The sequence below is a fragment of the Myiozetetes cayanensis genome, unplaced genomic scaffold, assembly GCF_022539395.1.
Source record: "Myiozetetes cayanensis isolate MyiCay16 unplaced genomic scaffold, myiCay2020 scf5-8, whole genome shotgun sequence".
Classification (NCBI taxonomy): domain Eukaryota; kingdom Metazoa; phylum Chordata; class Aves; order Passeriformes; family Tyrannidae; genus Myiozetetes; species Myiozetetes cayanensis.
Window position 1 is genome coordinate 82,574,814 of NW_026087742.1, and position 25,463 is coordinate 82,600,276.

The 25,463-nt window shown below is 41.9% G+C and overlaps 2 protein-coding genes across 2 annotated transcripts; one reads left to right on the forward strand and one right to left on the reverse strand.

Moving 5' to 3' along the window:
- Positions 1–2,353: 2,353 nt before the first annotated feature.
- On the forward strand, positions 2,354–5,924 carry SLC25A6 (solute carrier family 25 member 6). The gene is made up of 4 exons (XM_050331385.1): positions 2,354–2,530; positions 3,486–3,972; positions 4,700–4,840; positions 5,280–5,924. The coding sequence occupies exons 1-4, from the start codon at positions 2,420–2,422 to the stop codon at positions 5,435–5,437; spliced, it is 897 nt and encodes a 298-aa protein (XP_050187342.1). The 5' UTR covers positions 2,354–2,419; the 3' UTR covers positions 5,438–5,924.
- A 1,972-nt stretch (positions 5,925–7,896) lies between these two features.
- LOC126648446 (granulocyte-macrophage colony-stimulating factor receptor subunit alpha-like) lies at positions 7,897–21,975 on the reverse strand. The gene is made up of 12 exons (XM_050331387.1): positions 21,549–21,975; positions 19,011–19,099; positions 18,708–18,844; positions 17,739–17,859; positions 16,331–16,460; positions 16,064–16,239; positions 15,120–15,259; positions 12,801–12,827; positions 12,026–12,155; positions 11,347–11,440; positions 10,618–10,699; positions 7,897–8,616 (listed from the first exon to the last, which is right to left on the reverse strand). The coding sequence occupies exons 1-12, from the start codon at positions 21,809–21,811 to the stop codon at positions 8,524–8,526; spliced, it is 1,482 nt and encodes a 493-aa protein (XP_050187344.1). The 5' UTR covers positions 21,812–21,975; the 3' UTR covers positions 7,897–8,523.
- Between the last annotated feature and the right edge of the window lie 3,488 nt (positions 21,976–25,463).

Genomic DNA, 25,463 nt, shown 5'->3' on the forward strand with positions numbered 1-25,463 from the left:
AGTTTCCTGTCACAAGGTACGTGCATTTTACTTTTGTTTTTCACATTGACAATACTCAAGAGTATGAAGTTCTTTTTTAATCAATAGAAAATTTTGTGGGGAAAAAATCCTAGCCTTGAAGACATTGTGTTGTGCAAAAAACGGTACTAACATTCAGTCATAAGCTTTTTTAAAAGGAAAAATACCACTCTTAAGATGTGGGTGCCTCTCTGAATATTTTCACCACAGCCTTTCATGAAGTACGTCCAAAATATGGTCCTGTAAATCCATATGTGCCTATCCCTGTGTGAGCACAGGAGTCACTTCACTCTGCCTGTATTATGATGTAGAATATAGAACAGCACACAATTTACTTTGGATGTTTTGTTGTGCAAAAATAAAAAAAGTATAGTGACACACACAGTATACTGCAGTAGACAAAGGCTATGCCTGGCACATCCTGTTCTCACAACATGCCCTCTGAGAGAGATGCTCATTTTGAAATCCTGCAAAGTACATACATGTGTAAGCAGTGGTTTCTGGCACCTCAGCTACTGCAGCTTTGTAGTTCACCAGTCATCTGTTTAAAGAAAAGGTTTGGCTTTATTTACTTTGGTAGGGAACAGCCATTAAAAGTGAAAGCAGTAACAAAATGTGTGTGTGAACTAATGCCCTCCAGCTAGAACAATTTCAATATTTTTAGAAAGAATAGGTATAATTTCAGACATGTTTGACCATTAGGTACAAAATATCACTTTCAGCATACAATAAAATTAGCAAAGTTACTGATGACAATACTGTCTTGGTAGGGGCTGGGACCCTGCCATGGGTGCTTACACTGTGAAAACCTGGAGCTTTTCACAGCATCTAGATTTGAAGAAGCTGGAACCACACTTAACCACAGTTTCCTAGAGGGACAATGGGAAAGTTCTTTGGCATTTCATTGTCTTGGATCAGTTCAGTGATGAACAGAAAAGCCCCATCGTGTGACATTTGGCACTGCAGTGGTAAGGAGGAGGTGGGAACAGAACTTGGAAATAAGGATATGCCATTGATCAGCACTACCCAGAGGGTGGTGAGCATGAAGTGAAACCCACTGGTGCCCTGGCAGTGCCCCAGATCTGCTCCCCCACACCTGAGAGCTCCTGCTGTCCCCTGGGACCCCATGCAGGCAGCTATGCCTCCATCCTACACTGGCTTCCAGCAGTTGCCACTGAAGGAGCCTCCTGGTTCACGTGGTTGTCTCACTCATTGACTACTATCTGGGCTCACAGACCCACTCCCCAAACCCAGTGCTCCACTGCCTCACTCAGGTTAGAAAAGACCTCCAAGATCATCAAGTCCAACCTATGACCAAACACCACCATGTTAACCAGACCAAGGCACTAAGTGCCACATCCAAACACCTCCGGGGACAGTGACTCCACCACCTCCTTGGGCAGTCAATTCAAATGTCTAATCACTCTTTCTGTGAAGAAATTCTTCCGAATGTTCTACCTAAAGCTCCCCTGGCACACCTTAAGACTCTGTCCTCTTGTCCTGTCTACTGTTCCCTGGGAGGAGGCCAACCCCCACCTGGCTACAACCTCATTTCAGGTAGTAGAGAGCAACTAGGTCACCCCTGAGCCTCCCTTTCTTCAGGCTAAACCACCTCAGCTCCCTCAGTACCTTCCTCATCAGACTTGTGCTCCAAACCCTTCACCAGCTTTGTTGCCCTTCTCTGGACACACTCCAGCACCTCAGTGTCTTTCCAGAACTGAACACAGGATTTGAGATGTGGCCTCACCAATACTGGAGTACCGGGGGAGAATCACTTCCCTGGTCCTGCTGGCCACACTATTTCTGACATAAGCCAGGATACCACTGGCCTTCTTGTCCACTTGGACACACTGCTGGCTCCTGTTCAGCCGCTGTCGACCAGCAGCCCCAGGTCCTTCTACACTGGGCCGCTTTCCAGCCCCTCTTCTCCAGATCCGTAGCACTGCATGAGGTGGTCGTGACCGAAGTGTAGGACCCAGCACTCGGTCTTGTTGAACCTCAGACTGCTGGTCTCGGCTTATCGATTCTGCCCGTCCAGATCCCTCAGCAGGGCCTTCGTGCCGGGCGCTGCGGAGCAGCACACCAGATGGGAGCCGCTGGGCGATTGGGAAAGTGTGGGCAGGAGCGTGAGCAGCGCTATGACCGCAGCAGTGCCCGGGGGGCCGGGCGGGGGCGGTGCCGGGGCGGGCCCCGCGCCTGACGCGGCGCTGCGACACTGGCGCGGCGGAGCCGGGGGGCGCGGGGCGGGCCCGCCCGCCGCAGGCCCCGCCCCCGGGCCGGGCTGGCCAATGGGGCGGCGCGGGGCGTGGCCGGCGGGCCCGGCATTAAGGCCACGCGCGCGGCGCTCCCGCCCTTTCGGCGCGAGGGACAGCGGCACTGACTCGCGGCTGCGCGCGCGAACATGGCGGACCAGGCCGTCTCCTTCCTCAAGGACTTCCTGGCGGGCGGCGTCGCCGCCGCCATCAGCAAGACCGCGGTGGCGCCCATCGAGCGGGTCAAGCTTTTGCTCCAGGTCAGCGGCGCGGGCGAAAGCGGCGAGCGCGGGCAGAGCGCGTCACCGTCCCCCGCAGGCGCCGGGCCCGGTGGGGACGCAGGGTCGGGCGGAGGGAGGGCGGGGGCCGCGGCCGCCGCGGGACAAAGGGCGCGGGCGAGGCGGCGGCTGGCGGGAACGTCACGTGGTCGGCGGCGGGGAAGCCGGAGCCGGTTTCGCCGTGCGGGGCCCGGCGCGGCGGGCGGGCCCGGCCGGGAGGGGGCGGCGGCCCTGCTGTCACTTCCTGCCGCCCTCGCTGCCGGCGCCGACGGCACGGCGGGGAGGGCAGGGCGGCCTCTCCCGCCGCCATCTTGGCGGCGCTCACGTGACGCGCGCCCGCGCAGCGCATTGGCCGGCGGGCGGGGCGCGGCCGGCGCGCGGGGCCCGGCGTGACCCGTCGGCGCCCAAGGTGACTGCGGTGACCTTCGCGGCACCGCCGGCCCAGCGCGGCTCCCCTGTCAGTACGGGCTCTCGCCTCTGGGCAGGCCTGTTCTGAGTGCCACGTCCAGTCTGACCTTAAAACACCTCCAGGGACGGTGACTCCACCACTTCCCTGGGCAGCCCATTCCAATGTTTAATCACCCCTTCTATGAAGAAATTATTCCATATGTCCAACCTAAATCTCTCCTGGTCCAGCTGGAGCCTGTATGCTCTTGTCCTGTCGCTAGTTGTCTGGGATAAGAGGCCGATCCCCACCTGGCTACAGCCTCCTGTCAGGTAGTTGTATTGGAGTTGCTCACAGCTGTCCCTATTTTGGCAAGTCCTGAGGTTTGAGGAAGTTAGGAAGCAATTTTAAGCTGTTTTCTTAACAATAATAAAACCCTAACCCATTCAGAATTAGCAGCTTTTTTTTTTTTTATAGTAGAAGCAGGCATAAGCCCAGCTATAGGATAGGCCAGTCGAGGCATTTGGTCAATATACGTACTTTTATTTGCAGGTGCAACATGCAAGCAAACAGATTGCTGCTGATAAGCAGTACAAGGGTATCATCGACTGTGTAGTGCGTATTCCAAAGGAACAAGGAATACTGTCTTTCTGGCGAGGAAACTTGGCTAATGTCATCAGATACTTCCCGACTCAAGCTCTCAACTTTGCCTTCAAGGATAAGTATAAGCAGGTGTTCTTGGGAGGTGTAGACAAGCACACTCAGTTCTGGAGATATTTTGCTGGTAACCTGGCATCTGGTGGTGCAGCTGGAGCCACTTCCCTCTGCTTTGTCTACCCCTTGGATTTTGCAAGAACCCGTTTGGCTGCTGATGTTGGAAAAGCTGGTGCAGACAGAGAATTCTCTGGTCTCGGGGACTGTCTAGTCAAAATTACCAAGTCTGATGGTGTGCGAGGCTTGTACCAAGGGTTCAATGTCTCTGTCCAAGGCATCATCATCTATAGAGCTGCCTACTTCGGGATCTATGATACAGCAAAAGGTAATACTTAGAAGAGATCCAGTAAACCTGTTTTCACTATTGTGTTGCCTGTTCTGGGATGTTACACTCTGTGTGAAGGTAGAAGGGGATATCGGTGCCAGGATCAGTGACACTGCAGTGTTAAAGGCCAAACTTGGGCATGTGTTGATGGCAGCAGCCCACTTTCAAGTGTTGGTTTTGTAAGGAGTTGCTCCTGATGCCAGCAAACTATGTTGGTAATGATACACAGTTAGAATAAGTTCTTTTCTGTTCAATGCATTCCTGTAGTTACATTGGACCAGTTCAGGAGTGTTTAGCAGAATGGGATTGAGCAGTGCTTTTGCAAAGCACTTGTTAAGCTTGACATTTGGGCACGTAGACCATTGCTGCTAGTTCGTAATAACGTAATCCACAGGGACAGTGACTTCATTTAGTGACGTTTCTTTTTAAAAAGAGTAGTGAATAGTCAAGACTTTTTCATGCCAATCTAAAAAGAATCCTTGTTCTTAAACGTTAAACTGTTTTGATAACTGAAGAATATCCTCTGAGTTTGTTAAGATGTTTTTTAGATTGCTTCAATGTGTTTAAAGTTTATGAAGTTGCAATTTAAGTATGGCTCTGTAATGTTTTGTAACTAGGCCATCTAGTTTCATACTAACGTATCTAGGAAAGTGGCTGACATGCAGTGAGTGTGAACTGGAGGAGAATGTGCAAGTTAAAAAGCTAATTACCTCTTTTTTTATTGCAGGCATGCTCCCAGATCCCAGAAATACTCACATTGTTATCAGCTGGATGATTGCCCAGACGGTGACTGCTGTGGCCGGTGTGGTATCCTATCCTTTTGATACAGTGCGGCGTAGAATGATGATGCAGTCAGGACGCAAAGGAGGTAGGCTGTAAATCTGTGTAGCTGTTCAGGCAGCATTAACAGGATGGAGTTATTTTTTACAAATAACCTTGACACACACATGAAAATGAGAAAATGCAGTAAGGCTTAACTTGTGTTTTGCATGAATTATACTGGGGACTTCATTTTTAATATGAAATAGGCAAATGGACTACCTATTTGTGTTGACAAATTAAATTACAGTAATTGGGGGATAGCACAATTGCCAAAAAGAAAGCTTAACATTTTTACATTGTGACAGCTTTTATTAACTAGGCAAGCAGATATGAAGCTTTGCTCTTGCCTGTGCTAAGAATTGTGTTACAGTCTTAAAATGTGGTTTGGGACATCACAAAGTAGTTAAGTGAAACAGGACAGTTGTTAAAAACATCTGAGATAAAATTACAGGAGTTGAGAATCACTCTTTGCTCTTTTCCTGCAGCTGATATCATGTACTCTGGAACGATTGACTGCTGGCGGAAGATTGCAAGGGATGAGGGAGGAAAGGCCTTCTTCAAGGGTGCATGGTCCAATGTTCTCAGAGGCATGGGGGGTGCTTTTGTGCTTGTGCTGTACGATGAATTCAAGAAAGTCATTTAAACAACCTAACTAGAATTGGAAATCAAGTTGAGCAGATCATGTAGAATAACTACCATTATGGACCATTGACCTTCAAGAAATTCCTGTGAGTCTTATTTATCGGAGCCAGATGATACTTGTAGATGGGGCTAGAAACTGACATAGGGGACTGATCCATTTCTCTGTAACATGCATGAAGACACTGAATCTGGCAATTCAGTGTGCTGACTTTTCTTTTCAGCAACGAGGAATGAGTTGTGTTGGTTCTGGGTCCAAAGTGGCTAGGTCCAGTTTAGGCAGAGAAAAACAGTTTTCCTGTGGATCAGTCTCCAGTTTCAAGTCCTGTCTTCTAGGACCATAAAATTGTATTTGAAAGCATTTGCTAACAAATCATGTTCTTTTCCACTTGTACTGAAGCACTATGTACCATTTTGCACAGCTGAACATCTAGCAATTTTGTTCTTAAATTGGGGCATTTTGCTGTAAAACAATAAACATACTTACTCTGTCTGTGTTGAAATTATTACATAAAAGCTTTGGGAAAGCCTCTTTTGTTTGAAAACTTGTTTCAGATAATCGTTCCTCTGATACATTTCCACTGCATTCTGTAATAGAATTAAGCTTTAAAAAAAATGGAATGTGGGAATCTTATGGGGAGGGTTGGGGAAGCATGGGTTGTACTGATAGAGATCAGTCCCATTCTTTGTGCTTGATGGTCTACAATGGGCTACTTCAAGTGGCTTTTTGCATGATTCTTGAGAAATTATTTGCATGACAAATTGATCTGCAGCTTCTCATATGATTTAAAATGATGGGTGAGGGGGGTGTTTCAATTGTGCTAGCAGAACCCAAAGACCCAAGAACTGTCAAAAAGTAATGCTCTTGCCCTTGGTTAAACAGCTTAAAATAATTTTTTTTTTAATTAAATTGACAATGCAAAGCAACATGGCATTCATGCAAAAACCCAGGAACCCAGTAAATGCCTTCAACTTCTGAGTGACCTATGTATTGTATTGCTGCTGTTTGGAAATGTTGATTGTGCCATTCAAGATACTGTTTGGCCTCATCTGTAGCCGTGGTCAGCTAGTACCTCTCTGGAAGGTTGAATTTAATCTGAAATGAGGTTCATTCTAAGAGATGACATTGATGGGGTGTGTGGGAGGGAACGTATCTGCTTCTATATTGCTGTAAAATAATAGATCAAGGTAGGTCAGCCTTCAGTATTAACTGATTGATGTCTTGGGATGGTCAGAAGACCAAAACCAGACAGTAATTTCTCATACTGCTATTCGAGGTAGTGTAATACCTGTGTGCTGTTCTCCATATGTATATAAATAATCTTTTATACTTTGTAATCTGCCAAAACAATAGGGGGACTAGTAAAGGAAAACAAGGTATTAATCTTTGTGGTTTAAGAACTCTCCCTATATCTGGAAAAAGCGTGTCACTGTATGAATCACTGAAGGCTGACTGAGCTGTCTTGAGTTCTTTCTGTGCCTTCTGAGGTTGCTATTCAAGATGAAGTATTTAAATTAACTACTTGGCTTTGGCTGGTTATTACTTTCCTCTCAAGAAGTACTTTACCTTTTTCCTTTCACTGTTGCATAAGTGCTGCTTTCAACATGTATGTGAATGTAAGGACATTAGGCAGCTCCTCTGTTCACAAGCCTAGTGCCAAACTTTATGTACCTCCTGCAAGTGGCTTTTTCATCTCCTTTGGTAATTGCAGCTCCCTGTGGTGCAGGCAGGTCATTTGATGTTGACCTTGCCAATCAACTTGCTGTTTCACTTATAATCATATTGATGGCGGGGGCAGGGAAAGACATTCTGTCCATATAACACGTTGCTTAGGTTTATTTTCTGTATCAGTGGCTTGAAATGGCAGATAATGGTGAGATGCCATTCACGGTGAGTGTTTCCTGGCCCAGACTTTAAGAGAGGAACCAAACATGGCAGTTACTTGAGCAGCCCCTGAAAAGGATAGGACTTTTCCACTCCCTCTCCTCTCGAGAACTAGGTTTTAACCACAAAAAATAGAAAAATAAATGCAAGTGTAGGTGGTTTTAACATGGAACTGTAATTTCCCTATGCTGTGCATTCAGCATGTACTAATTTGTGCTGTTTTGGTTTTTTTTTTAATATATGGCTTCCCTCAGTCATGCAGCAGCAATTTCCAATGCACGATGAAGTTTAGGAACATGAGGTGAACAGTAAATGAGTCTTTTAAAAAAAGCATTTGTTTTCTGCCTTATGGAAACACTGCAATGCAATTCATTTTGAGAAATGTTAACAGGAAAACAGCCAGAATGTGTAAAAGTTCTGGCATCTAAAGCTTATATTATTTTTAAAAGATGTTGGAAACTGAATGTGCACCCTTTGAAGGGATTCTAAAACGTGGCTATTAAATCTTTATTACAGATTTTCAGTCCTCACAGCTGTTGAAACTAGATGCTTTTGAAGGCTTTAAATGTTGTCTGTTATTTAAGCACATACTAGGCCTGTGCAGAAGATCGGAGTGTTGCAGAGGTCTGTATTTGCAGTGGCCGTACTGAGCTCATGAAATGGCTGACTGGCAGACCAGTATTAATAGTTACATTTGACAAGTGTAATTTTATTTCCCATTTTTGTCTTTGGTATCGCTGGTTGTAAGATTAAAGGGCAATTTTAAACACGTTTTGAATGGTTTCTGCTATAAAAAACCCTGAGCATATAAAAATTATAAGGTGATAAAATTACTGTGCCATTCTTAAGCAGGCCTGTCATCTTATAGGAAACCCTTAGAGGAAAGAAGTTTCATAGCAATGAAGACAGGAAATGAGTTTCTTCTGGATAAGAGGCCTTGTCTCAATTTGAGAAGAACATCCTAGCAAGGTTTAAGCATGTCTTCAAAGTAGGCACTTGCAGAAAAAGTGTGGCTGCCAGGCATTTTTTTTTCAAACAAAGGGCAAAGAACAAATTTCACAGATTTCTCTCTGCTTTTTTCACCTGCTCCATTTAAGTGGATTTTTATGGGACCAACATAGGTGGGTATAGGCGATTATATTCATTTATAGGCTGGTGTGAAGTGCTTTTGAGCAGGATCCATGATTTTCTTTTGTGCTGGGAAATCAGCGTGTTTTCTTCTTGGAAAGCTGTGTGATCTCTTCAACTATAGTTACTTCCTCGGTATGACTTTTTGATGGTAGATTTACATATCCTGTCTAAAGAGAAAAAAAATTCTGTAACACGCAGTAAGCTAGAGAGTTGCTGTCGATAATCAGAGAACATTTAGATACACCAGTACCAAAGGTGCCTCACCTTGCTCTTTTCATTACTTGAAGAGATGCTTGCAAAGCATGAGAAAATGGTGTTAAGGATTGTTTTAATATGTACAGTCAGTACTAGCTGTTTGTCATCAGAAGAACAATCAAATTTTATTTAAATGCTGGACCGCCTTAACTGAGACAATAGAAGGAATTTATTCGGTGAGTATTGCCTGAATCTTCCATATGTAAGCAGTAGCTAGACTTCTAGAGAAAATATTTGTTGCTATTACACATTTTTACGTTGATTAACCTGGAGTTCTAGGAGAGTGAATGTTGCCAGGTAAGATCATGGTACTGATACAGCACTCAGAGCTGAAAGTATTGAAAGGAGACAAGTATGATTGAAAAAAAAAAAAAAAGGTAGGAGGGATAGTACTGGGGTGATAAGTTAAAAGTTAAAGGAAAAGCAAGCCGGTGGTATGTGACAAGATCAAGCTGGGATGTCTTAGGATTTTTCTTCTAGGAAATCTGAGGGATTGGTTAAGCATTGCGGGACTTCATGATCATGGTGTTCTGTGCTACTTGGCTATGCACAAGGAAAACACACAAAGAGTGTATTTCAAGTCCTTGGAATGCGTTTGATCTGGGAAAAGAGGAAAACTTAAGTGTTAGACTTCTGAGTGAGGGTGAAGAAAGTATCTGGGGAGGGTGACTAAAATGTCATCAGACTTTGGTAGTAAGATGAGTAAAATGGATTAGAGGGATGCAAGGTGTCTGATGCACTGAGTGATTTAGTTGGTAGGAACTTACAGTATTGGCATTTTCTAACATGAGCATTTTAAGAATGCAAGTGCAAATTCAGTGCAGAAAAGTTGGGATTTTGTAAATAGAGATATTTCAGTAATCTAGGGAAAAGTATAGTAAAACAGGAAAAAAACCAAGAAAATGTCATTGAGTAAGTAGGGGCAAAGCAAAGAAATGCAAGCTTTAAAGAGGTGTGATTAGCAAGTTACACGTTTCAAAATAACTCATAAATCCATTAGCACTAAATGTCGGGGAGAGAGTGTTCTGGTGTTCGGTAGAGGAGAGATCTTGAAAATACCCTTTTTGTACTTTATTGTCTGTTTTGAAGAGTTACAGCATTCAATCAGTGTTAAAAAGATAACTGAGCATGGAAGGAAGAAGTATAATAAAATTAAGACTAGATCAAAATGGGCAATGAGGAGTCCAGAAGCTGTTTAAACGTGTCGAAATTGTATGAATTACCTTCATGGTGCCTGTTGGCAGGTATGAAGCAACCTGAGGGCTTCACTTTAACTCTGGCAACTGCTGCTGTTAACATGTTGCCTGCATGGAAGAGCCTGTGCCAGCATTTAGAAACCACATCCACAAAGGCCTCTGGGCTGTAATGGAGTGATTTGGTTAAGTCTGGTACTATATGCACAGAAATTTGGAAGCCCCTCAAGTTTAGGAAAAGCAAGCAATCTGGAGAGTCTGCAATTTTTGAAAGACTGCTTGCTACTGTACTAGCTCTTATTATTTTAATATGATGGACTGTGGACGGCTGCTGCTCTGGAAGCCTGGTAAGAAGTGAGATACCAGGTGTTTATGATTTTAAGTGTATGAGGAAACCTATCCATGTCACATTCCTACCTGCCCTCTGTGAAGCCAAAGGTGGTAGCACCAAAACCAAATAAATTAGGACAATGTGCTGGTATATAGTTACCAAAACTAGAGAGTTTTAGTAGTCAGAGCTTTGAGGATTCTTTGTAAACAATTGAAGGAAAATTTCTGTGCCACTTTTGAAAGCCTTATTGGAAACTGTGGAATACCCTGCGTGACAGGAATTGGTCTTCATTGGACCAAATGTAACACTTACTTTATGTGTCAGTTCTAGTCTTTGGCCTATTGTGGATTAGAGTTTACAAATTTGACTGAATTGAAAAGAAACCGTACCTGGATATCTTCATTGGTTAGTGCGTTAAATTTGTCTCTCGGTTGTGGTATAGGAGGAAGTATGTTCCTGAGACTGCAATACCTTTGGATAGAAGATGGGATTGTGGAAAGATTTAAAACACTGGTAATATAACTTACACAAACATTGTGTGTTATAATTTAAGGATATTCTTTACTTTCAGGATTGAATAGCTATTGCTCTACAAAGTAAGTGAAAAGAAAATATTTTGAGTGGGTTAACTAGTGGGTAACTGTTAGTACACTTACCACTTGGGTAACAACAATTTATTTTGTGATGAGACTCACAGCAAATACTTAATGTATCAATGGCTTTTAATAAATCACATGACATAACTATCTTTAACCACTGAGTGAGAAATTTTATCAAAATAACGACACATTAATTTGTCTGCATTCCCTCTTGCCTGGTACTGTATGCAGCCAGTGGCTTCATAGCAACCTGGATGTTCAATGCTTAAAAATAAGAACACAAAAGCTTTTGTAGGATCTGGTGGAATCCAGGATCCACTTAGTAACTTCAATACCCTTTCTCCCTTTTTCACTTGTAGTGATTTTGTGGGTGAAAAGGCTATCCAAAACAATACTGGTGATAACACATTTTGACATCAGTAATCAGATTGAGTTTGCAGGTAGGAAAGTAGGAGATTGAAGGAATGTGTTTCATAGAGATAATCTATCAATGTATCTAGGAAAAAAAGGTTGATTTACCTTTTGAAAAGACAATGCAGGAGCAGTGTCACTGAGATTGTTCCAAGTGCTATCAGAAATAAAACCACAAAAATAAAGTAATCTTTCCCTTGACCTGAAACATCCAAGAGAGAGAAATATCTTAGCATACCAAAAATCTGCCTGTGAGACTGTCAGTAATGAATGCAAATTTCATAGTTTTTTCCTAAATATTCAAAGGACTTCAACTTGACTTTCTTACAGAATTTTGGCAAAAATTCAGATTGACTTGATGCATTTTAAACCATTTCAAATATTAAAAATTTACAGAAAAAAAAATCCAGAAAAGAAGAAAAATAACCAGAGTTGCAGAACAAATAAGTGAACAAAATTAGTGGAAAGGGTAAAAAGAAAGAAGCAGAAGGAAGGGGATAATATTTATTGTAAAAACTTAAAGAACTGAGAGGCATCCTCATCACTTCAGACCAAAAGCAAGAATGGGTCTGTTTCCTGGAGCTCTGGCATCTGAGTAACTCACAATCCCAGCTAACCAAAGGCTCTGCTGCCAGAGAACTGGAGCTTCTCTTCCGTATTAATAACTTCCACCCAGTTCCTTCCACGTAAGGGTAAGAATTAAGATTTTATTCATTTCTTTGACTGTGAGGGAGAAAGGGAAGCAAACAAGGTAATACTGAAAAAAAAAAAAATTTCGTAATCTTACCAAACTCAATGGGTTCACTCCATTCCCCCCACTTTGAGCTTACGAGACATTCTGCTCCACGTGCTCTGATTTTCAGAATGTATCTTTTTTTCTCATTGTAATTTTGGAATTCATATCTGGCATTTCTTACCTAGAGGCAAAGTAATCAGACTGTGCATTTCGCCTCATATTAACAAAACATTAACAAAATTTGGGGTTTAATTTCATTATACAGTTTCTAGAAAAAAGTAATTTGTATGATTTTTTAGTTATGTACTAATTAAATATTTATCCTACCATCAAAACTTTCTGTTTTTTTAAGGTTAGATCTAGATTTTTGAAGTTTATTGGGTCTTTGATTTATTTTATTATACTTTAAGGACACTTTTTCCCCCTGTTCTGGTTTATGGATCCTAAAAAAATCAGAAAGACACAAAGCAGAAACTGCAGAAGTACCCTGTAAACTCCCCTTGCAGCCTTCTTGGGGATAAAACATGCAAATATTCCCTGGATGGTGTCTGTTTGTGCTAAAGACACAATTTGAGACAGTACAACACAGATACGTATTATCTGGCCTCGTGATAAAGTCTGGAATCTGTCAAGCCTTTCCAAGGCTCAGAGGACCACTCATTTCCCTGGGAAAGACTGACGGTTTTGAAGACTGTTATGCTCCCTTTGACTAGCTGTCCTTAGCTACAGATGCAAACTTTAGAGTTCTAGAAGTATATTTTCTGTAATTGTATGTATATGCTTAAGTGAGCAAACCCACAAATTTGTATGTGGCAAGAATACTTACAACCTTTTTCTCTTCTTTGGGCTCATCCTGCAAAACAAAGACAAATCTTCATTTTTATTATTTTCCTGTCAAATAATAAAATATTTCTTTCTGGTTCTCTTTTTCTTGCCTTTAAAGAACGTAAGTAATTTTAAAGTGAAAAATTAGATAGTCTTCTCAGCAATGTCCTGAATAACAGTATTTTATTCAGAATTTTGGCTTCCTACATTTCCTCTTAGAAAAAGAAGGAAACATGAACCAGTTATCGGTAGATGTGAGAAGCTGTATTTGCCACTAAGGCCATATTTAGACTTTACATTGTCATCTAGCAGTAGTATATCCAAATTACACAAGCAACCACACCGTCCTACACACGCAGCAGGCCTGGAAGCTGTGATTTCACAAGAGTTTGATAACATGGGGCAGAAAAATTATGTGAATAGCAAATTTAACCTCCTTCCAGTCTATGTTATCTGTGTTCAAGGGCTTTACCCCAAGTACAGTGAAGAGGAACTTACACAGCCTATACAATCAAAATTTAATTAACTGGAATCAAACATTGACCTGGATCAAAGAACCTGAAAATTTTGGGGAAAAAAAGGATAGGTTCAAAAATGAGTGAACAGTTTCAACAGCGGTGATTGTTAGCAATGATCCCAGAAAACACTGAAAGGCTGAGGTCCTGGAAAAAACTGTCACATGTAATATCAGGAGGATAGCTAACATTATGGAAAAGTCAGAAAGGTGTAACTGGAAGGAATGTCTCATTACAGAATATACACTCACTGCATTTCTTGAATTATAATGTAGACTAGTATTTCCTCATCATTCATTGTCAGCTGAGCTCTTTCAGCTGAGGACATGATGGAAGTCAATCAGCCTGTGCTGTGAATGGGTGCAGTGTAAATGAGTTAATTAAACTTTAATTTAGTGCCATTTACCTCTATCGGCCCCTCCTGAGAGGTGTGTGAGTTCTGTCTGCCATCTCCATGTAGATACCTCTGGTACCTTCAGTACCTCTAGTCCCTCAAGGACAATGATCCCCTCCGCAGCAGGGAGCCCTAGAAATGCATTGTCTCCTAGGGGATATTTGTACTCCTTTGCAGACACCTACATTAAGGTGTCTCAGTCTGCAAGATGAATTTCACACCCAAATGTAGCAATCGACACTGAACCCCACCCTTTCTGACTGTGGCACGGGAAAGAAGAGGTAATATGTATTTCTTTCAAATAAATTTTTTTATAATATTGCTTTCATATGTTGTGACCTATATATTTATGTAAAAAATTATAAGTATTTCACACAAGATCTTCCTGTCAAATTATACCTACCAAGCTGGAAAGCTATGTGTACTGCAATTGCTCCCTGAAAAAGCTACAGCCTGCAAGCTGTAGGCCTTGTTTTGAATGAATGAGATTTAATGGTGTATTGCTTTATTTCAGTTGTATATTTATGTTTAACCCTTAGCTGATCTTTCCTGTAATGGTCTTGTGCCTGAGGAATTGCCACGGCTGTAAGCTTATGAGCTGCAGCTGGGAAGTGGGATAGGTAGGGAGCACTCATTTGTCCCAACACAGGTGTCATCCATGTGTGGAAATCACGTAATGGTAAAACATCCAGCCTGGAGAAAAGCAATCTCAGGGGAGACCTTCTCTCTCTCTCTACAGCTGCTTGTGGCAGAGGGGGGATTGGTCTCTTCTCCCTGGTAACAAACATTAGGAGGAGAAGAAATGGCCTCAAGTTGCGCCAGGGAAGGTTTAGGTTGGATATGAGGAAATAATTCTTCACTGAAAGGGTGGTCAGGCGTTGGAGCAGGCTGCCCAGGGAAGCGGTTGAGTCACCATCCCTGGAAGTGTTCAAAAGGCATTGGCACTTGGGGATATGGTGTGGTGGTGATTATGGTGCTGTGTTAGCAACTGATGATCTTGAAGGTCTTTTCCAACCTTAATAATGATTTTATGAACCCGGGTGAGCATGAGGAGCTCAGGCTGGAGGCTGCCACCAAACCAGTGACCTTGTTGCAGGTCACACAGTCGTTCCTCCTGTGACATCTGCTTATGCAGGAAAGCATCACAGGTATTCTCAAGTCTTTCTCAAGTATTCTCAAGACAGACAGCCCTCATAACATTTCCCTGCTCTCCTCTGCTTTTCTACTTTGCATCTCTGGGGAGTCTGAAAAAAGACTGTGAGAGACAGGATGTGAGACTAGCAGAGTTGGAGCAGGAGGACACCACAGGTCATGAGAAAGAAGGTAATAAATAAAGGAATCAGAAGTTTGCACATTATAGATACTCATGTGTAGGTACAGTGACGCGGACAAACAAAGAAATTGTTTTTACCTTATTTTGTATGCTAATTTCATACTGAAAACACTCTACTTTTTTCACATGACTTGTAAGGGGTGGATGCCATGTAATTATGCAGCCTGCTGAATCTCCAGTACAATGGGCAGTGATATTTAATGGAGCAGTGAGTATTTCTGGTGGGAGAAAAAATATAAAAATTAATTAGGCATGGTCAGTAATCTGTTACCATTCATACCTTCATAGCAAAATACATGTCAGGGTGAGGCAACTGATGTACAACTGTGTGCTAGTGATTCTAACAAAAGTTATATGGTAAACAGCAGCAAAATACCGTACCAAAACCTGGGAATATATCACTGCAGTTGCTGGATATCTGAAGTAACTGAAGTTCATGCAAAAAACAGACCACACAAGACACTCAGAAGGACCCTGGTATCTCATAGGTCCTGGGTCACATCTGCAAGCCTGGTGGATACCTCAAGTATCTGAGTGTGTCTCAAATGGCACTAGAGGCATGTTTCTAGGCAACTAAATCCCACCCCAGATCTCTATTAGAGCTTAAGCACCTAGTTTGCACATATTTATCGGACACAGTCTTAATTTGCAAATTGAACCCTCACTCTGGTTTTAGGACATGTAGCTCTTGTGGGTCTCAAGGAGGTGTGGGATTAAGGGATGGCAAAATAAGCCCATCAGAAAGGTGGTCTTGAAAGTGTAACCATTGTGTTTCATTAATTGGAATCCATGGATATGTTCACACCACTTCTCCGAGTAGTTGTTTCATGCTGCCTCTGCCTTTGCTTGTTTTACTTAATTTTTGGAACTATATTCTGTAAGCTGTTGGGAGCAAAGTCTGTCCTGCAGTACAGGATCCTGCAATGGCCCACAGACTTTGTTTTAATCTTATTTGCAGAGAAAAATTCACCACTTCCTTATTTTTTAAACCAGTGATAAAATAAAAATGTTCAGTTACTTACCAATTCTATACAGTGCAATGTACTCATCATAGAACTGGATCAGGGAGTCTTTACTAGACCCATTCACCACGAAGTAAGCTTTATCAATCTCTATCCTCACATTTTGGAATCTACATCCTACGTTTCGACCATTTTCATCCTTAATGTAAAACTCACATTCCATCTCCCCATCATCTCTGTATAAATCAAGGTATTTTAATGAAACATGGGCAGTGTGATGTGTTGAATGAGAATTCATATGTCCCTGACTCGAGCAGACCTACTTACCTTGAGTTCTGCCAGTAGAGAAAATACTGTGTATCTGCTGGAGCAGCCCTTCCTGCCTGCCAAGTGCAGTTCATGAGGCAAATGTTATAAATCACACAGGAGAAATTTTCAATGGCTGACCCATTCATGCCTGCAAACAGAGGAATATCTGTGATGAGGAAAAATCCTATGCCTTCTCCAAGCTGAAGGATCATGACACATGCTTAGATATGTTAGACGCCTGCAAGTGCAGTTAGTTATTACTTGAGTCAGGAATGAAAACTGAGAGAAACTATCACTCCATTTTAGCTGCCTCTTAACTGTGAAACTTGTCAGTAAGGAAAGCATTCAGGCACAGAAAGGAAGGCACATTGTCTTTTATCACCAACTGTGCTGCTACAGAGAGAAGCATTTTTCCTTTTGCAATTAATGCTCAGGAATCCACTCCTGAAAGTGTTTACACAGAGGACTAAAAAAGCTGAGACTTTTAAAAGCAAATTTGGACTTCTTCCTGCTCTCCGATCAAGCAACTTCCTCCTTAGATCTTTCCACCCTCGTGTGTGCGACTTATTGATTCTGTTCCTCTTCTGGAGCACATTGAAGTGGGAACGTGTCTTTGGATGCTCCCTTGTGGCCAGGCTGTGTGAGCATGCTCAGCCTCCTTTTCTCTTCTCCTTCAACCAGTTTTCTGCTTCTTTCTGTGGTATTCCCCAAATTCAGTGAAAGGGTGGAGACTTCCTCTGCTACTGACTCCAACCCCCTCTGGTTCCCATTACCTAGGGCACCCTTGTGGAAGCACGGGGAAATCCTGAGGAGCCCAAACACTTTGGAAGGTAGGGCCACAAGTTTTGTGTGTCCTGGCTTGTATTTTGAGAGTCACTATTGGTGTTTCCTCTGTCAAGTCTAGAGGAAGAGATGAGCAGGGAGTATTTTCTCTGTTTAGACATGAGCAAGCTGCTAATCTCATCACCTCTGTCATGGCTGAAATAGCCTGGGTACACATAGTGTCAGGAACACTGCTGACAAGGAAATTTTAGTGGAGAACTCTGAGCTGAGAAGGAGGGGCACAATGGGTTGCAACAAATTCACCAACAGCCCAGCAAGCATTTAATAAACAAATGAGCACTAATATCTTAATTTGTAACAGCCAGAACAGTTATCTGAATCCACCCTTAAACCCCTCTTATTTATTGGCCTTTTGAAGCCTTAGTCAAAAAAAGAATAGTGCAATTGTGGATACACTTGTGGTAATGCATCTCTTGAGGAATGTTTGAGACATTCATTACAGAGCAAATAATTTTAACAAATCTGAAAAAAAAAAAAAGAAGAAAGAAAATATAGCAGCTACCTAAAGTGTGAGGAACTGTTTTCTAAGGCAATGTTTACCTTTAAAAGATTGCAAATGGAGAAAACTTTAGCCAGACATTACCTCCAGGGAGAAAGGTGCATTTTTTTGAGATGTTTGTGTTTGGCACTTCAATGATAAATAGTACCCCTTTGTGCATAGGCATGTATAGTTCCACTGGAAATCTGCATAGTGGACTATTCACCTGAAAAAGAACATGTTGATGTTTTATTTCTCTGCTTCTCCTCTTTTGGTGCTAGGTGATGCTGGCTGTGGAAGTGCAACTCAGGAACTCAATTCCATGTATATGATGTACGTTTTAGGCTCAAGAGCTAACTCTCTCCTTTAGCACTCCAGGGTGATGTAGAAAGGAACGGAGGGATCAAAAACATAACAAAACAAAAAGCTTTGCAGCTCAGGAGTTGGATACTACACTAGTGTGCAACTCTTATTGAAGGCTAATAGTACCCCAGTGGCATAACAGAAGATGATTAATGAATAAGGGAGCCACAAAGGAATTTAATCAAAGGATTAAGCAAAATAGAAATCTTCTCTCTTATTCTGTCAAGCTTCCTGTTTTTCTCCTTGGGTAATGTGGGTTTATAACATAACCTATTCTACAAGCATGATCCAGTTTACTGGGAAACAAGTGAAGAACTTGAGGTAATGAGAATCCATGGCAGTGTTAGCAGAATTAATTTTTTATCTGAAAGGTCTCTCACTCTGTCTCTCTAAATTTGCTAGAAGTCTCACTTAGTCTGACAGCCCTTTTTTTTTCAGCAGCAAGATCCCTACTCATGATTCAGTGTAGACACAGTCCAGGCTATCACTTCCTTTTCACTTGGGTGCCAGAACTTCAGCTCTGTCGTGTGCATAGGATGCTCCTCTCGCAGTAAATGCACCCTGACATTGCTGATGGCTTTCCACAGCCCCTGATATATCAAGCTGTAGAGTGCAGAACCCCACAGATATTATCTGCGACTGTTTCAAGTGAAATTGATAAACAGTAAAGAAAAAGGTGCAATTGTTTATCCCAATGAATAGCAAGTTTACCTCTTCCTCTCTGTCTTCCATGTGCCAGTCCATGATGGTACATTTATACGTGGAGAAATTCTTGCTGCTCTCCCAGGACAGTTCCATTTTTCTCCAGTCCACATTCACATTTGTAATAGGTGATTTCTGTGCTTCTGCTGGAAGTGATACAGCATAAGTTCTGTAAGGATAAGCTATTTCTTTTGTTGAATGCAGAGGATAGTTTCTGTCAGGTTTGGAGATGATAATTGCCATTTAATTTCAAATATCTCCGATAAATAAAGAATTAAAACTTATTTATTATGTTTGCAAAAACATACTTACACTCCATACACTGGATGTCAGCATGCAAGGGATGAATGAGAATCACAATCATGCAGATGAGTCCAAAACTATCAAACATATTTTCTTCTCTGGAAAGAGATAATAAAAACCTCAGGAAAAAAAAGAAAGAAAAAAGAAAGAAAGAAAATAAAGAAAATAAAAGAGACAAAAAGAGTCGAAGAGGAAAGAAAAGAAAAGAATAGAATATTAAAAAAAAAAGAATAAGAAAAGAGAAGAGAAAAAAAGAAACAAGAAGAGTGGAAAATACAGGAAAAGAGGAGAAGAGAAAAGAGAGGGGAGGAGAGGGGAGGAGGAGGGAGGGGAGGGGAGGAGGAGGGAGGGGAAAGGAGGAGGGGAAGGGAAGGGAGGAGGGAGGGGAGGGAGGGGAGGGAGGGGGAGGTTAAAACTCTTTGGAGAAGGTTTCTCCATTGACAGCATTTATTTTTCTGGTTTTGTTTTTTTTTTTGCATGCAGAAGAAACTCTGCATGAGTTGGAAATCTTGAGTATTTCCAGGAGGCACATCACATTTCCTGGAAATTGGCTTGATAGGACATGTCCATCGTGGTTTCCAGGATTCAAGCCAGGCCAGGACATCATGTTGGGGTTTCAACAGAGATAGACTCTTCATAGTAACCTCATTCTTCTTTGCTTATCTTTTGTGACATCAATATTTGTAAATCATTATGCTACAGTAAGGATGTGGCCATGGCTGCTGGGAACTGATACTGAAGAATCTTAAGTACAAACAGTATGGAGGACTGGCTGTGAAATGCTATGTGAGGTATTGGTCTCAGTAGTTATTTCCACTTTTCCATTCTCTCAGGAATCTCCCCACTAATTCCCATGGGAAACTCAAGACCTGTTGTCCTCCTAGTCTGCCCCTTAAGCATATTTTTCTCCGTTTTGGCTCATCTGTCAAATCACTCAACCTTTACTTTACAAATCAGCCAGGATAGGATTAGTGTTGGTTTGTGCCTATGTTCTCTCTGTCACTCCACCTGAATACACCAACACATAGCCAGGTCCTCTGGCTTTTCTGTGCCTGCAGGCAGGATAAGAGATACAAGAGCTGTGGTGAGCCCTAAGCCATTTACCTGACCAGTGCCATACCTTCTGCACAATAGCCAAGCAAGTGGCTCCAGCACCATATCTGTAGGAACTTTCTACCTCCGGAACCTCCACCCTCTCCCAGACTGATCTTCTGCAGATAGGAGTGGTAAAATTCTCTCTGCTACTGAATAGACCTTGGTATTGAAGGTGCTGGAAGGAGCACACGCTTATTTCAAACTGTGAGTGTTACGTGAAGGGTCAGACTAGAAGGAACGTATGTATTCTTGTGTAAGCATAATTTCCTCATATTTCATTAAAATAGGATGTAACATAGAATCTATTAGGATGAAAGCCCACAAACTGTATGCTTTTTTCTGCTTTGCTTCTTTCCTTTTTCTACCCTGGCCAGCCTCACAAGCATGTGTCTAACCTGCTACATGGGGAAGGGCCCCAGAGGAGACTCAAACACCTGGTTTCTCTACTTCTCAACCCTTAGCTCACTGCCTAGCTGTCTCCAAGAGAGGGGTTTGCTATAAACCTAATTCATCCACCTAATCAGTATGTCAGAAGGAAAATACAGTCACATAGTCTATAGTACAGAAAGCACCCGCTAAATACTGACTTAGCATTATCCGTTCTAACTCTCTTAGTCTGTACAGTTTATTGTCTTTGCTCTTAGGCTGTGAGTGCAGAATGCTACTGGCAAATGTTACCTGAGACAGTGACTAATTTGCTTGAGTGACTCTGGGAAAATTACTACTGTATGTTATCCCTGTATACAAATACCCAACTGTGGGGAATGATGAAGATGAAGCCAGACTCTGCTCAGCTGTGCCAAATGACAGGACAAGAGGCAATGGGCAGAAACTTAAATAATGCAAATTTGACTTAAACAGAAGAAAGCACTTTTTACTGTGAGCGTAGTCAACCACTGGAACAGGTTTTCCTGGGAAGCTGTGGAGTCTCCAGCATTGGAGATACTGATTGAACAAAGCCCTAAGCAACCTGCTGTATCTGACCCTGCTCTGAGTAAGGGTTGGGACAATCTCCAGAAATGCCTTCCAGCCTCAAACATCGCAAGGTTCTGTGATCTACTTTAATTTTTTTCACCAGGAAATATAAATCCACATATTTCTACTTAGTTTGATTTATAGAAGCGGTTCAGAAAATAGCATTTCTTTCCATTATTGAAAAATAGATGTGAGATGAAAAATGTCAAATAGCGCAACAGGCACCATAGACATTTCATAGTCTTCCTTGAATCTTGAAGAAATCTTTAGAAATTTTTTATATAGACATTTATATTTTTAATCAAGTAGGCTAAAGCATCCCCAAAATTTTCCCTAGCCTTTCTTAAGCAGGAAGGAAGTTAATCCAGATTTTGTGCTTGGGCTAATATGATTGTACCTAACTTAATCCTTTCACGAACACTTGCATAAAATCTTCTGTGGCACAAGAAATTCAATAGACAACAAAGAGAGACATACCTCCTCTTGAAAAAACTCTCCTTGTTTATCTTGTTTGATTTTGGTTCGCAGCAACAAGGATGCTTGAACCTGTAGTTGTAGTCATATGCAGGAATCGCTGAGTGTTTTGCTCTACCAGGTAATTTTCTTTTACTGTCTGGCAGTATTAAATAACAAATGCTGCAAGTTAGAAAGTGACTCAGTTTGTCATTTCCCTTACTACTTTTGAGCTTCCTTAAATTTCCTGATTTGCAGATGTTAACAATTTCACATATACTGGTCATGCAACAAACTTCCTTCCTGTTGTGTCAGATGTACTGAGCATGAATAGTCACAATGTGTAAACTCATTATGCAAAAATACATAAATTCTCAACAGAATCATACTATATGAATATGCTAATAGAAATACCACTTCTACAAATAAAGACATTTTCATAAATAATATCTTCTGGAAACAACAGCAGTGTTGTGTGTCTAGTCTGTGTTGAAAATGTTTATAACACAATCACTTATTTCTGTCAGGACCTTACTGTCTGTATATGTTGATTCTGGCCCCTGCACCAGCCCAGGTTCTTCTCTGAGGATGACCAATCCTTAGCATGTATATACAAACAGCCAAGAAAGTTCTGTCTTGCTTATTTATAGGCAAAGACATGGCAAGGAAAATTGACAAATTGCTGAACTTTCTCACTGCACGATTATGGGTTGCTTTCATCTTAGGCTACAATATCATGAATTAGGTGCAAAAGTGTCTGACTACAGAAATTAAAAGAAAATATCCAAAGCATTTACTCAATAATGTAATGTCAAGTTCACCAAAGACTTTACAGTCATATAAATACAGGAGTCTAAGCCACATTGCTTTGCTTTAACTTCCAGCAAGTTTAGATGTGGCTCTGGGTCATGCTGAGAGTTAGCCACTTCCCCATTTGTTTTACATGATATCTGATATCCAGTTAAGTAATCTTCATGTAATAGATTCTTTTTACTTCTTGCTGTTCTCAGATGCTCTCAGACGCAAGAGTGGTTTTAGTTAACCCTTCCACTCCCAACATAGGCACAATAAAAGGAAGATAAAGAATTCCCTAGGCTTTTAGGAGTGAGGCAGGGTCCTTAGTAGTTAGTCTGTAACAGGAAGAACTATTCTTAACCCTGCTATCCTTGAAACTAAAACTGTAGGAGTGGGGCTTTTTGCTAGTGTATGTGCTCAGATCCACCAATAGCAAACTACTTCACAGACTTTTCAGATTATAAACGTCTTTGCTTTTCAGTCCACACTACTCAGTCTTACCCAGTTTTACCCACTGATTCCCTCCAGAAGGCCATGTTGCTATTATTTTCTATTTTAAAACCTTGAGGTTATGGATGAAAAAAACTAGATACGTGAAATGAGTAACACTTTAGGCAGACCACAAGTAAGGCAGGTCTCAGCTGCAGAATTTTGTCTCTAGAACCACATACTGTCATTGACTCAATCCTTCCCACCTATTTAGTACCTTGGGAACAGGAAAGGTATGTTTCAAACCTTCTACTCATTAAAGGATTTAATTTACTTATTTTGTGTAGCCTAAAAAGAACACAGTTAGTACATGTGTAGTCACACTTCAGTGTGGTCTGAAATGGCTTATTCATCAATGCTCTACTTGGGTACCACCAGCCACCTCAGTGACTACTACCACCTTCAGCAACTTTTCTAAAGAACCATCCTTCTGTGCCACATATATTTGTGATGTAAATATGTCTGTATGCCTGATTAATTTTTCAGGAAGGGTTTGCATGCTGTTGTGGTGACATGTTTGGTGAGATTCTAGGTAGCATGAGGATGATATTGCAGTATCATCTCACTAGTACCTTCAGGCTGCCCAAACAGGGACTGAGTCAGTTTTAACTAATACATTTGTAAACCATATGAGGAGCAGCTGAGGGAGCTGAAGTTGTTTAACCTGGAAAAGGCTTAGAGGAGATCTTATTGCTCTCTACAACTACCTGAAAGGAGGTTGTAGCAGGATGGGGGTCAGCCTCTTCTCCTAGGCAACTTCAGGACAGAGGACATAGCCTCAAGCTGCACCAGGAAGGTTCAGGTTGGACATCAGGAAGAATTTCTTCAACTGAAAGGGTTGTCAAGCATTGGAATGGGCTACCTGCAGAAGTGGTGGAGTCACTATCCCTGGAAGTGTTCAAGAAATGACTGGATGTGGCACTTAGTGCCATGGTTTGGTTGACAAGGTGGAGTTTGGCCAAGGGTTGGACTAAGTGATCTTGGAGGTTTTTTTCACCTTAATCATTCTGTGATTCTATGATTTTGAACTCTAGCCTGGATGAATTCATCAGGGCTCTGTGTGCACTGAGACCCACTCTTTCTTTTTCAGGGTTTGGCTGCCTGTTCTCTCCCCCATGGGGTGGTGTGGATGGGCCCTGGTCAGGGACAGCACAGCCCTGCTGGGCCCGTGGCTGCCTTCAGGTCTTGGCTCTGACAGTCCTGGACACCAGCTTCCTTTGGATGTATGAAGTCTTTTGTGTTTCCCTTTAATAGGTCTCACCTTCTTCTGGGAAGAGTCATTTCAGAAGGATGTGAATGGCCACAGTCTACAGCCTGGTGTTTACGATGAACCAGCAATTATTTGGTTTTGTTTAATATAATGTTCTGTGTTTTATTCCAGTTCAGCATTGTCAATGTGACTGGTTGAGACTCACACTAGAACAGTTTTTAAGGGACAGACACCTTTCCAGTTCTCCAAGACAGTCCCTTTGAACATCAGAGGTCTTGGTCCAACAGCACAGAGTGGTCTGCTGGGACCTCTTGCAGATGGTGCTCCATGCTGCTGATGTAGATGTCGCTAGCCGATAGCTTGTCATGAGTGAAAGACAAAACATTTGCTCTACAGGCTCTGAAAAATCTCAGTTTAGCATTAGCATTTGCAACATTCAGAGGAAGTCCGAGAAAAACACCAGGGTAACAAAATCTTCAGAAATGTTACCAACATTTCATAAGAAAGCAGTATTTTGTGTGCATATTGTGCATATCCTTCAAGAAGTTGCCAAATGTTGTGTGAATATAGAAACAAGGACTGCTGTAAAGCACAGAGTTGTAGGCAATGTACAATTTTTTCAAAACCCAGGGGTTTTTTTATGTTTATATAAAATAATTTTTAAAAATTATTTATAAAATATTTTTTTAAAATTGATTTTTTAAACTTTTCTTCTTCCAGACAATGTAATTCAAGTGAGCAGTGAATGATTTCAAGGTTCCTTTTGGACTATTCCTTCAGCCTGTCTGTGTCTGTCTGGATTGCAGCCCTCATCCTGAGCAAATCAGCTGGTCACTTCATTTCATGTTATCTGCAAACATGATGGCAATGCACTCCATCACCTCCTCCAGCTCACTGATAAAGACATTAAACTGGATAGGCCCCAGGATAGACCCCTGTGGTAACTCAGTTTTTACAGGCATTTACCCTTGATAAAATCATACTGACTATTCCCAGACACCATCTACTTCTTAATGTTACAGAAATGTGCTCCAGGAGGACTCAAGCCATGAGTTTTCCAGGTCTATAGGCTTGCAGTTCTTTGGATTGATCTTCTGGCCTTTTTTTTTGACCGTGGGTGTAACACTTTTCCAAAATCAGTTAGGTATGTTATCCTTCCCAGGAGAAAACAGGAAACAAGTGAGCAGTTTGTTTAGATTCTATTTAACAACTTCATAACTCCATCTCCTGAGTGCCTCAATATTGTCTTTATTGTACTTTACTGTTCCCTTCCTTACAGGGAGCCAATGAACGGTCGTTTGTAGCTCACAGCTAGGTTTTGGTGGACTGGAGTCAAACTATGCCACGTTCTGGCAATTTTGCCCATGAGGAAAGACACTGGGAAAGGTTATATAAACTAGTGCAGTCTATTACAAACCCACAACTCTTTTAGCAAGTTATTGTGA